The 13,701-nt window shown below is 38.4% G+C and overlaps 1 protein-coding gene across 4 annotated transcripts in view; it reads left to right on the forward strand.

The window, feature by feature from the left end:
- LOC124709673 (USP6 N-terminal-like protein) overlaps positions 1–13,701 on the forward strand; it is a 143,192-nt gene that overhangs the window by 46,216 nt on the left and 83,275 nt on the right. For all 4 annotated transcript variants that reach the window (XM_047240860.1, XM_047240858.1, XM_047240859.1 and 1 more), the window contains one exon: positions 12,121–12,267. In XM_047240860.1, coding sequence (XP_047096816.1) covers positions 12,121–12,267 — 147 coding nt within the window. The remainder of the gene's footprint in view (positions 1–12,120; positions 12,268–13,701) is intronic.

The raw sequence follows: 13,701 nt of genomic DNA on the forward strand, positions 1-13,701 counted from the left end.
AGGACAACGGCGACGAGCTTGGGATGCATTTCGTGCATACACTGGCAATAATGCAGCTGATGATGACGCAGGCCACATGGCGTTGTGCTGGCGAGCTACCGGGAGCACAACTGGAATGTTGCCTCATCAGAGCGGAACAAGAGACTGATTGAGTGACAGTTCGGCATGCCTAACGTCCGGAAAGCGTGCCGTCTGCATTCTCCCCGACAGGAGCAACCCACGAGGGTGTTGTGAAGCTGGTTTCTGGTTTACACAGCCCGTCGTCTGCTGCTGCAGATGGAGGGAAAGGAAGGAGTCACTACAGTTTTATACTTGTTTTGACAATTAAATAAATAGTGTGGGTGTAGCAGGGCATCTGAGTTCATTTACAAATTTTGACTGCAGCAACAATGTTAACTGCATTGTTACTTACAACTGCCACCATTTTGCTATGTACTGATCAGTTGGTTACTTCTCTTTTTAGAAAAAAGCTATATTTTCAGCAATGTGCTGAGGTGAAATTCCAGGCAACTCGGTACACTCGAATGGAGCTTGTGTCATGGTGTGCAGTAATTACAGTAAAACTTTGGTTATTCACAGAACTCCACCAGTCAATTGTTAAAGTGACTGCCGCTATCAGAAACCATTTTCCGTGTAAATTATTGCACAGTTGATTAGATAGTTGTGGCAGAAAGTTGATGGAAAGTGTTTCCTACTAGGAAGTTGATTAGGCAGAGCAGGGAGACAAACTTCCTAAATTCTGTATCCTCCATAATCCTGAAGGGATGGTATCCCTTACAAATCATTTTAAGTGACTGAATGTCATTTTCTTTGCTTTTATAAATTGGGAGCTTAAAAATGTTGACAAAATTTGTCAAACATGATTGCCCTACTCTTGCCAAAACAGGTTCAAAGGCGGCAAATGAAGGTGTCCTACAGATCAGATTGTTCGATGATAACGGAACAACTTTGCAGATGGATTCACTCTTTTTGCTTCCTGTAGCAGAAACAGAGGCTAGTGCATTAGAGGCTGGTGTGGATCACTGGTAAAATACAGTTGACATTATAGAACTTGTTCCTGCAGGTTTTGATGGTGGAGATCCAGGTCAAAAACCCATGCTTTCCAGTGGCACTGGGGGATGTCTTTTTGTGAGATAGCTTTTCAAGTTACCCATAGAGCCTCTAGCAATACTGATGACAACTTTGAAATATTTGCATACCCTCGAGCCACATCTTTTTTATTGAAGTGATACCACAATGTACTGCCAGAATATGAAAATTTTAGCGTCTTTAATATTGTTAAAATTTCATTACTAATTTGCCTTTACAAGTTACCCTGAAAAGTTTTAAAGAGAATCTCAGTGTACATTGTCTACCATTACAGATAAATATTGATATCTAAAATTACAGATAATCAAAATAATTGAAAACTGAATAGTGGAGAATGGTGTTGATCAACTCAGCGATAAAAATTTGAAGTGTTGTTTGGCTGCGCTTATGTGACTCTTTCTAAAATTTATGATTTCTTTTCTGGAGCTCCATTCCATATCGAAACGAGGTGTGGGAAATTTGAACTTACTGATAAGCAGAAGGGAGGCTCCTGGACTATAAAAATCTGAAAAATCCAGAGAAGTCCAGCCAGGTGTCACTTCTGCATGATTGCATGATAAATTTGTTGATTACCTAATCTAGACAGGTTGTTTACTTTGATTTCCGTAGCTGAATGCATTCTCAGAAAGCATCACAGTAGCCAGCTGGCTGAATGGAAGTAGGGTAATTATAGAACTTGTACCTGTTGATGACCGAGCGCAGACCACCCAAGAACCCAGTCATCATTCACTTTTGGGGGAAGATGTCCTCATTATTTACAGAAAAAATAAAAATAAGTGGCCAGTATTCTGTTAAATGTCCTTTACACTTTGTTGGTGTGTATATTAACTAGGCATCAAAGTGCCATACTAGTTGTACGGGAACTGAAATTGTATTTGGAGATATCATTTCTTCCAACATAGGACCTGAGAAACAGTGTACTAAAATTAGACACTTTGTATCAGCAATGGCAGCAACTACATAAACGTGCTGAAAGATTGTCGTAACATTACCAGTGACAATAAAAAGACTACTCTTTTGCAAAATCTTGAAAACTTAGCCCATGCCACCATTTTGAAGATCTTTACAATTGGGGAGGGGTGGGGGGGCAGATTTTATCACTCCAACATTTGAAAGGAGGGCCAGGGCTTGTGCAATTCTGACTGGCAGGGGATACTTTTTTGGGGGGGGAGGGGGGAGCAACATTTGTTGGTCACTGTTGTACTTTTATCTGTAATAACTCGAAAACTACGGTCTCTAGGAAAAACTTATGCCTGTAAAAAAAAATTGAACTACATTAAATTTCCCGCTAAAAAATCATATTAATTTTCTCTAGTGGAGTAATGCTTTACACGTAGATAGCTAGAGAATATGAAAATCTTGAACATAGGCTGTAGCTTAGGTGGTTCTAGTTGGCCAGTTTGAGGTTGTTTCCTGACTTGATAGACCAGAAGTGTCATGTATAAAATAGTTTGTCTCAACTTCCTATAGATGACTGTGGTACGTTGTAAACAGTTATCATTTACACGTTGTATATGCTTCAGGCTGGCTGAGAGTTATGAGATTCTGAGACAAAGAAGAGACTTAATGGAAGAATAAATTGTTTTAAAAGAAAGCATGCTTTCCTTCTCATATTTTTCTCACAAACTTAGCAAATAGTAAGTTTGTAGACTGTGTTATTAAAGTTAATGCAGCAGTTAATAATTAAGTTGAAAGTATAAAAGTGTTTGGATTAAGATCTGCTTCTAAACAATCAATTTTTTTATTATTTTTTATTTTTTTTTTTTATTTTTATAAGATTAAAAGGAAATACTATCTTCTGGCATTCAGTGTCTTTTTGAATGGTGATGTACCCCTTCCCATTTCCTAACAAGCCTAAATCATGAACAACGTCATTTTTTTTCACAAAGAAAATGAAACAAACTAGTTGGTAGCACACAGAAACAACAACACATGAAAAATTAGTCTTCATAAGTCTCACATTTTGTTTATGGAAGAAATATAGAATTCATAAGTTTTATGTGAACTTACACAACAGCTTAAAAAAATGTACAAATAATTTAAAAAATGCAATTTTCTAAACACATATTCTGTCATACCTGAAAAAAGATATGTATTACATACAATGTAATTTTTATGTAAGATGTGTAATTATAAAATACTCATAAATTATCAGTTATGGACGCTCAATAAAACACAAAGAACCATAAGTCCAGAGTACAAGAACAGTTTGTAATGACAGTAGGGGAGTGCAGTGAATGAAACGAGTGACAAGATACTGAACTAGGAGCTGTGGAACTGGCATGAGTGACTAATGAAAGAACTAGTCTGGCCAATGCAGGAACGGGCACAGGGGAGCTAGACTGGCAGACAAGACCAATCGTGACCGAAGGGAACGGTGAGCAGCCATTTTAGGAATGAGACAGATTGCGACTGAGGTTGTTCCTCTGTCCTTCACTTTAGTGAACCATTCCTTTTGGCCTGATCATTTGCAAATGACCCACCTCTAATCTGAACACAAATCTTGTGGTTATTGTGAAAAGTCACCTTAGCCAGTTAGGTCATTCAAGTATGCCTCTAGGAATGACCCAAACTCAATGTATTGATGTTTCCCTCCATGTAGAGCTCTATTGCAGGGTAAGCTGTTGTTTTCCTCCGTTCCCATTCCTTTGGTAGTGCTTTCAGTACATACTTCGTTGAACATGGTTATAGTGTTGAAAGGCAGTAGGGAGGCAATATCAATGAGAGGTCACTCCCCATCTTCTCAGGTACTGGCTGGGCTTTGTCGCATGTGTAACTGTTTTCTACAAAAGTGTTTGGTATCTTCATTAACAAGGACACTGTTACTGAGTCTCTAATAGTTTCTTATCGTTTAGCATTCCACTTAAGAAAAAATGTCTGTCTCATAAACATACAGTGGTATGTCAGTGTGCCTTTGTGTATGCAACACCCCAGTCAGTGAATGCTGAGCAGTACTATACCTTCATATGATTCCATTCTCATAACCAAAGACTTAAACATATTAGCAACAAGAGTGAAACACCAGTACTGGTATCTTCATTGTTTATGACAGGACTTGGAAATTCCTTACAAGTGGTGTTTCTCTATGAAAACCTGGAAGGAACTCAAGTGTTCTAGATAGCTATAGACTATTAATCACAGTTGGTTTGCAGTCATTATTGCAAGTTTTGTTTATAAGATGATTTGTTTGTCTGATGATTTTCATATCTATAAAAGAATTAAAACTTGAAGAATTGTTAGTATTAACCATCTTCAGTCATCACAGAGCGATCCATTATAGTATAAACGTGACATTGCTTAATAATAACATAACATCCAGTATTACCTCACACAGGTAATGATGGGAAAACTGAATGAAGATATTTAGTCAGTTGTTGGAAAAGAATTGATTAAATTGGTTGTAGCTTCATGTGTTGGTTGGCCTACTCACTCGTTCTGTCAATGAAACCACTCTGTGGTAGCAACCGAATGGAAGCAGTCAACACAGTTCATTGTAATTTTGCATATTGACTGAATAATTCATTCTATCTTTCAAGTGAAACCAGTATTTGTTCTTTCAACTGAACCACTCTTTGGTGTTCTAGTTGGTGTAGCTACCAGTTCATTCTTCTGAGTGAAACCCATGTGTAGTGCTTTTATTTGTTGAACTAAAGCAGTTGTATACCACAAGGGTGTAGATACTCCCCCGCCCCTGCCCCAAAAGGGTAGTCCTACCCCCTGGGGGTTATGTAAAGACTTGTCAGGGGGATAGGCCAAATTTAACATAAGATTTTACATATTCGCAGTCTTACCATATTTTTTAGATCCAACCTAGGACATATTTTTGGAACTACCTGAAAGTGTTAAGTTCAATGTCTCAGTACAATTAATTTGTTCAGTGATGTTTTTCACTAAACATAGCAATAATTGCCTCCAGTTTTGGTTCTAGCAGATGAAGATTTTGGGTCATATAATTTTTTAACCATTTCAGATGTGCAGTCTGATATTTTGAACTGAGTTCTCGACAGACAGTGTGGTATGAAAATGTGATTGCTTTAGCAGCATACTCCAGATCATCATTATTCCCATCTGTGGCTTTAAAAAAGTCTCTTCTATGTTCAGCTGTTCACAGGTGGTTTTTAAAAGCATTGTTTCATTTCTGTGCAAACTGTTTATTTGTAGCCTTCATCAGCAGCCTTTCCTTTATGTGCAGCAGAAAGTTCTCCAGTATACTATCTGCAATAAATACAGGGTGATTCAAAAAGAATACCACAACTTTAAAAATGTGTATTTAATGAAAGAAACATAATATAACCTTCTGTTATACATCATTACAAAGAGTATTTAAAAAGGTTTTTTTTCACTCAAAAACAAGTTCAGAGATGTTCAATATGGCCCCCTCCAGATACACGAGCAATATCAACCCAATACTCCAACTCGTTCCACACTCTCTGTAGCATATCAGGCGTAACAGTTTGGATAGCTGCTGTTATTTCTCGTTTCAAATCATCAATGGTGGCTGGGAGAGGTGGCCGAAACACCATATCCTTAACATACCCCCATAAGAAAAAATCGCAGGGGGTAAGATCAGGGCTTCTTGGAGGCCCGTGATGACGTGCTCTGTCACGGGCTGCCTGGCGGCCGATCCATCGCCTCGGGTAGTTGACGTTCAGGTAGTTACGGACAGATAAGTGCCAATGTGGTGGCGCTCCATCCTGCTGAAATATGAATTGTTGTGCTTCTTGTTCGAGCTGAGGGAACAGCCAATTTTCTAACATCTCCAGATACTGTAGTCCAGTTACAATAGCACCTTCGAAGAAAAAGGGACCAAAAACTTTATTGGCTGAAATGGCAAACAAATGTACGACTAAATGAAACTATATAGCTCCCTTAATTCGCCGACAGATAGTGCTTAGCTCTGCCTTTTGTCGTTGCAGAGTTTTAAATTCCTAAAGTTGTGGTATTCTTTTTGAATCACCCTGTATATTCATTGTTACCATCATACAGAGTTTTTTGAAAAATTGTATTCCTTTTGGAGGTTAACATTAAACACACACTTTCTCTTGGGCAGTGCTAAAAGGTGAGACAAAAAACAAAGACAGATAAATGATTGAAAACAAGTAGATGACTTACTTTACATACACAAACAACACTAACACATTGCCCCTGTTGTGTTGCCAAAGGACTAACATGAAAGAGAAAAGTTGTGACGGAACCGGGAGCCATGCCTCCCATTCAGTATGAGCGCTTGCTGCCTGGTTGACTGAGAGAGACCCGACCATAGGAGAATTTTTAAAAGCAAGATGTCAAAACACATAACCCAAAAATTTAATAAAGTCCATGTCAGTCATAAAATTCTTGGAACCTGGACATTATCAAGGACAGCACTAAAAAACAAGACTGTTTGGGCTAATCCCGAACATATAATAAGCCTACATATTCATTTAATAATATACTGAATAGACTAATTCTTCTTTTTATCATTTAAAATTGATTGAAGTATTTCTGTGGATTAAAGTGGATTAAATTGTTCCAGTGCAGTTGACATGTAACTGATTAAGCTGATGTATCATGGGCAGTACAAAGTTGAGCATAAAAGTTCCCTTATGGGTACTTGAAGGAGAAAAGAACATTGTCATATTTTGTAGACTGTTTGCATTCCATTTTACTGAAAAGGTCTAATGTCCATTAGTTAAAATTGTTTTGAATTTAGGCCTCAAACATTTATTCCGCCATTTAGTTGTATTGAACATAGACATATTATTCAGAAAATTACATTATTGGCTACAGACACATAAATCAAACCAATACACACAAATCTGTTTACATTTCACGGCCGGTGCAGGTATAAGAGTTCATGGGCATGAGGAAGTACTCCTCACATTTACACATTGGTACTTCGTAGTTAAGCCCATCCCTACCATCACTGCACACACTCTGTTACCATGTTTGCATGACTCTGGACCGCTGGAAGCGACCATTGGAGTTAACTGAGACCCAGTGCATTCAGCAGTTGTTTTGGTGCTGTTAACTTTCTGTCATTCTCCATCTGTTAGTTTCAGCTATAATTTCTCTCATTTACTCTGCTTGCATTGTTCATGAAACATTATTGTAGCCTGGAGGAAACTAGTCATCTTCATGAGCACTATTGCTACAATTTGAAACAAAGTAGTGTTTGTTTCTTTAAAGTTTTACTGAATCTAGGAAAGCAATAATGTGCATAATTTTAGGCATATCTAAACTGATTCCAGGTAATTACCTGGAATACGTACTTCCAAAAAGTAAATATTCTCTATATTTTTAGTTTGTGGAATAAATGTCAAAGTGAAAAACCTAGGACAGAGTTTAGCAGAGATCATGATGATGGCTGGAATGGTTGCAAGAGCTGGATGATGAAGGTCCTTACAGCAGTGTTGCTGACTCGGAGAACAAGGATTGTGTACATGAAAGTGGTCATGATTCAGGAACAGAATAAGAATAGTCAGAAAATTATGAATTTGAATCACAGAAAGGAGTAATTCAAGAGGATGTATTTCTTATATGAAAAGATGGAATAGCTAAATGGAGGAAAAGTAAATATCCTACTAATGTTAGAATAAGAGCTTCTAATGTTAGTACACATTTACCTGAACCAAAAAATGAAGCTCGTATAACAAAGACAGAAATAGAAATTAAAAAGTTATTCTTGAATGAAAATTTAATATTCCTTAATTGCAACATGTACTAGAATTTACATCAATGAAGTTCATGTTAACTGTTCTAGGGAAAGGGATGCTAAAGAAACAGATGTTATAAGAGATCAGAGTTTTATTGGTTTGTAATATTGTGTGGATATCGAAGACATTCTAGAATGAGTTTGTCAGAGTTGTTGGATAACTCAAAGAGCAACAGACTTGAATCATGCTACCTGTGCATGAGTAAAAACTGTTTCAGGGTGGGAGTGGCCAAGTGGTTTGAGGCACCATGTCATGGATTGTGTGGCCCCTCCTGCCAGAGGTTCGAGTCTTCCCTCAGGCTTGTGTGTGTGTGTGTGTGTGTGTGTGTGTGTGTGTGTGTGTGATTCTTAGCAGAAGTTAATGTAGTTTAAGTAAGGTGTAAGTCTAGGAACTGATGACCTCAGAAGTTTGGTCCCTTAGGAATTCACACACATTTGAACATTTTTGATTCAGGTTGCACTTGAGATGTCTCAGGTGATAATATCGTTGATAGAGGTGTTCACAGAGAGAATGAGAAGTTGGCTGCTATTTAGAGGTCCTGGGGCTATTTATGAACAACTGTAAAAAATATTTATCACCTAATGTATACCTTACTGTATTTGTGAATTAAAAGTATTATATTTAGATTTAAATAACACTTCTAAAATCATTTATATACACTGTCCAAAGTGTGGAAATACACTGTTTATGGTGTGGAGGTGGAGGACACCTGTCATCCACATGCGTAACCACGTCAGGAATTATCACATGAGCAACTGAGCGTTAAACCATTGTTGATTGTACTCCATTATCATCTGTGATTAATGTTACTTTCATTCCATTATTTGATTTTATTGAGTGCCAATAACTAGCTTTTAGTTCAGCTTTCATACCATTTTTATGAATAGTCATTTATTTAATAGTGAATGACGAAACACTCAATGATGTGAGAATGGAAGAAGTCATATGACTGGATGAAAAGTGATTCTCTAGATAAATGAATTAGAAAATACAGTATCTGCAAAACATGATTCATTTTCTGAAACTATATTAATTGTATAAATCAAAGAAAATTAACAAATGGCGACAAATATTTATCATAAAAAGTAATTCAGGCAAGTGATAGTAATACTTAAAAAGCAATTGATTTGTCACCAAACAATTAAAAGCATTGTATTTTAAATGCTTTCTGTTCACGTCACAGCAGCATTTACCAAAAGAGGATTATGGGTGCTGGTTCAAACTAGTGGGAGAGAGAGGCAGGGTCCCAATAAATTTAAAGAAAAAGGTAATTGTTGATGCTTTTAAATGTAAATTAATATGAATATAGCACCAGTTATTAATATATACACTACTGGCCATTAAAATTGCTACACCAAGAAGAAATGCAGATGATAAATGGGTATTCATTGGACAAATATATTATACTAGAACTGACATGTGATTACATTTTCATGCAATTTGGGTGCATAGATCCTGAGAAATCAGTAGCCAGAACAACCATCTCTGGCCGTAATAACGACCTTGATACGCCTGGGCATTGAGTCAAACAGAGCTTGGATGGCGTGTACAGGTACAGTTGCCCATGCAGCTTCAACACGATACTACTGTTCATCAAGAGTAGTGATTGGCGTATTGTGACGAGCCAGTTGCTCGGCCACCATTGACTAGACATTTTCAGTTGGTGAGAGATCTGGAGAATGTGCTGGCCAGGGCAGCAGTCGAACATTTTCTGTATCCAGAAAGGCCTGTAGAGGACCTGCAACATGCGGTCGTGCATTATCCTGCTGAAATGTAGGGTTTCGCAGGGATCAAATGAAGGGTAGAGCCACGGGTCGTAACACATCTGAAATGTAACGTCCACTGTTCAAAGTGCCGTCAATGCGAACAAGAGGTGACCGAGACGTGTAACCAATGGCACCCCATACCATCATGCCAGGTGATACGCCAGTATGGCGATGACGAATACACGCTTCCAATGTGTGTTCACCGCGATGTCGCCAAACATGGATGCTACCATCATGATGCTGTAAACAGAACCTGGATTTATCCGAAAAAATGACGTTTTGCCATTCGTGCACCCAGTTTTGACGTTGAGTACACCTTCGCAGGCGCTCCTGTCTGTGATGCAGCGTCAAGGGTAACCGCAGCCATGGTCTCCGAGCTGATAGTCCATGCTGCTGCAAACGTCGTCAAACTGTTCGTGTAGATAGTTGTTGTCTTGCAAACGTCCTCATCTGTTGACTCAGGGATCGAGACGTGGCTGCATGATCCGTTACAGCCATGCAGATAAGATGCCTGTCATCTCGACTGCTAGTGATACGAGGCCGTTGGGATCCAGCATGGTGTTCCGTATTACCCTCCTGAACCCATTGATTCCATATTCTGCTAACAGTCATTGGATCTTGACCAATGCAAGCACCAATGTCGCTATACGATAAACTGCAATCGCGATAGGCTACAATCCGACCTTTTGTCAAAGTCTGAAACGTGATGGTACGCATTTCTCCTCCTTACACGAGGCATCACAACAATGTTTCACCAGGCAGTGCCGGCCAACGGCTGTTTGTGTATGAGAAATCGGTTGGAAACTTTCCTCATGTCAGCACGTTGTAGGTGTCACCACTGGCGCCAACCTTGTGTGAATGCTCTGAAAAGCTAATCATTTGCATATCACAGCATCTTCTTCAACTCAGTTAAATTTCATGTCTGTAGCACGTCATCTTCGTGGTGTAGCAATTTTAATGGCCAGTAGTGTATTTGCTGCCCTCCCCCTTCCTCCACCCAGTGTGTGTTGATCTTCTGAGTGTGTGCCACCTGGGCTGACATGAGGGGGAAACTGCTGTTGAACATTTTTGTGCTCCTCATATTTGCAGATGATGAAATAGCTGTTGGACAAAAGAGATTCATGAATTACCATATAATTATATGACTTATAAATTTGTTTGTCAGTGTCATTGTTGGTATGGAAGGAGACACTCTCCCACAAGTATTGGCTTGGGAGTGCTTCCAGCCAGATCTTCATGTAGCCCTATTCCTAATAAAAACTTTCACATGTTTTTAGTCTAGGGGTAATAGTGCAAAGTGATATGAAATGAAACAAGTACGTAAAGTCCAGTAGCAGGGAAGGCAAGAATTCTAGGGAAATGTAGCTCGTCTATAAAGAAGACTTATAGAACACCTGCGCCATTATTTCCTGAATACTGTCAAGTGTTTGGGATCCCAACAATGTCGGATCAAAGGAAGACATCAAAGCAGTTCAGATATGTGCTGCTAGATCTCTTACGATAGGTTCAATCAACATACAAATATGACAGAGATGCTTCATGAACTTAAATGTTCTTTTTGAGAAAAACACTACTGAGAAAAATTTTATATCTTGCATTTGCAACTGACTGCAGAAAGATTCTGTTGCTGCTAGCGTATATTTCATGTGTGGACCGCGAAGACAAGAGAAATTAAGGCTCATAAGGAGGCATACAGACAGTTGCTTTCTGTTGACCCATTTGCAAGTGGAACAGGAAGGGAAATGACTAGTAGTGGTACAACATACCCTCCACCATGCATGGAACATATTGTTGCTGGCAGAGTATGTATGTAGATGTAGACACACAAGTTATGCTTGTTGTTGCTAACATGTTTCCAGTGCTGGATAGCTGAATTTACCTTTGCATACCATTAAGTTTTTGCTGTTCCTCCAGTGCAAACCACTGTGAATAGCAGTGGGTACTGTTTACTGACATTGCTGCTATTAATTATAAGAAACCTCCCACTGCCACCCCCCAACCCCACCACCCTTACCCCAAAAGTGTGTTGGGTCAGCATGCAGTATAGGCTTAGGAGACTCCAGCTTGTTCCTCTCCTGCACTGACCTCAAGCATTACCATTTCCTTCCTTTTTGATTGTTTTTCCACGTCTTCAGCATCTACAAATTTACAGTGCTTTTTACTAACATAATATTTTCAAACACCCATTTGTACTGAATACATATTCATTTGCCAATTGGCCTTAATGTACCATGGCAATTAGACCTCTGTTACTGAGAAAGGTTTCTATTATTTTTTTTCTAGGTCATTGTGACCTGAGCATCTTGAGGGTACAGATCATGATGGCTACATACTTTAGTCTCTTTACAACCAATTAATCAGTTTATCTATGAGAAGGAAAAAGAGGCAAAACCCTATCGCCTTAAGAAAGGACTTTTTTTGTTCTAAAATCTTTAAATTTTGTTATTTTTGTGCATTTATAACAAGCTTGGTGTTTTGGACTGTAGTTTCATTGGCTTTCAAGCGAGCTACATAATTTTATGGCTGTCTTTGCTTCAAGGTATTGATTGTTGTTTCTATATTCTTTTAAGGTTCCATTCACATTGACGTTACGAATATGGGATGTTTATTTGTTTATCGGTGAACGTGTTATCACTGCAATGGCCTTAAATTTACTTCGCATGCATCGGCGCACACTCAATAATCTTGGCATGGATGAAATTCTCCAGTTTCTGCAGGTAAATATTTATTAGACTACAGGTTTTCATAAGATGTGGTTCACACTGTAAAATAAGTTCTAGTGTTGTTACAACATAAATTGGCTTAATAACTTCTAATATTAGCATTTTCTCAAATGCTAATTCATTATACTTTAGTTTCACCTTGTTGAAAATATAACTGTATTTACTACCTACAATTTTACGCACATACTGGCCTAGAGATGAAGGGGTGTTAAGTATAGTTTTGTAACCTTTGTGGTTAAAAAGCTGTACTTGTATTCTGCTTGGCAAAAAAGCAGTTCCGATTTTGTTTTGATTTTTAAACTGTGCTTAATATTTTTCTTACATTAATGGCTTAGTAGGAAGTCCAGTTGTACTGTAAAATGGAAGTTCGTGGATCTACCCTCTCAACTGATTGTGACTGGTAACATTAATCTTGAATAATACGAAATACATTTGGGGTATAGTACGTTTGCACTTAGTCATGTTACAAGCGATGTCCATTTATAAATTATTCTCATTCAGGCGTGGCTCGAATTAAAGTCTCTTTTGTGAAGCCGCCCCAAAATATACATTAAAAGAAATTTATCAACAATGTATTATAGAATTTAAATTATCAGAATGCATTTCACATATTCCCAAACAGATTTAAATAATTGTGGTCAATGTTTTTGGAGCTGTTGGTATGTGATATCAGTGATATTTTTCAGACGGGTAGGAGCTAGTCTTACGATTGTGCCTAGAAATGTTCCTTAGCTCTGCGTAGCAGAGGTTTGGGGGCATGACTTCCTCAGAATACAGCTCTTACAGGCGTGCGGAAGGCTCTGGTGTTTCAGCCTAAGGGCGTCCTACCAACCTGCACACAATTTTCATGTTCCATTGCGTACATTGAAAGGGAATGAAGAAAGTTGCTGTAACTTCACCATCAAATCCCTATCTCTCTTATGCTTTGATGCATCAGTAATTGAAGTTCAGTATTATTATTTTGATAGTTTTGTAGAGAGGTTTTTTTTTCTGCCATTGGCTGTTCTATCCACTGTTGGAATTAGTTTGCAGATGTATCACCAGAGTGCACAAGATTATAGTAACGTAAGTATTGCCACCTAGTGAGGCTTTCAGAAATGATTAGAGAAAGAAGCACGCGAAATATATCCCTGATCGAAATATGCCCCGTTACTTTAGTTTCCTTGCTAGATGACTGCAGGTGACGTACGTTATTAGCAAGTTTCTTTTTGGGAATGTATTATGCATGAGTTCAGTGAGTTTATGTTCTTGCTAATAGCAACAGCTTACCATGAGTTCGAAAACAATGCAACATGAATTCGTTGTGCAGTTTATCAGGTAAAATTTTGTAACTGTGGTTAGGGAGAAAGTGAAGGAGCGTGGTGCACCCAGAACCGATGTAAACATGAATCAAGAACAAAAACTGTAAATCCAGGCAAAGGTATAAAC

The sequence above is a fragment of the Schistocerca piceifrons genome, chromosome 1, assembly GCF_021461385.2.
Source record: "Schistocerca piceifrons isolate TAMUIC-IGC-003096 chromosome 1, iqSchPice1.1, whole genome shotgun sequence".
NCBI classification, from domain to species: domain Eukaryota; kingdom Metazoa; phylum Arthropoda; class Insecta; order Orthoptera; family Acrididae; genus Schistocerca; species Schistocerca piceifrons.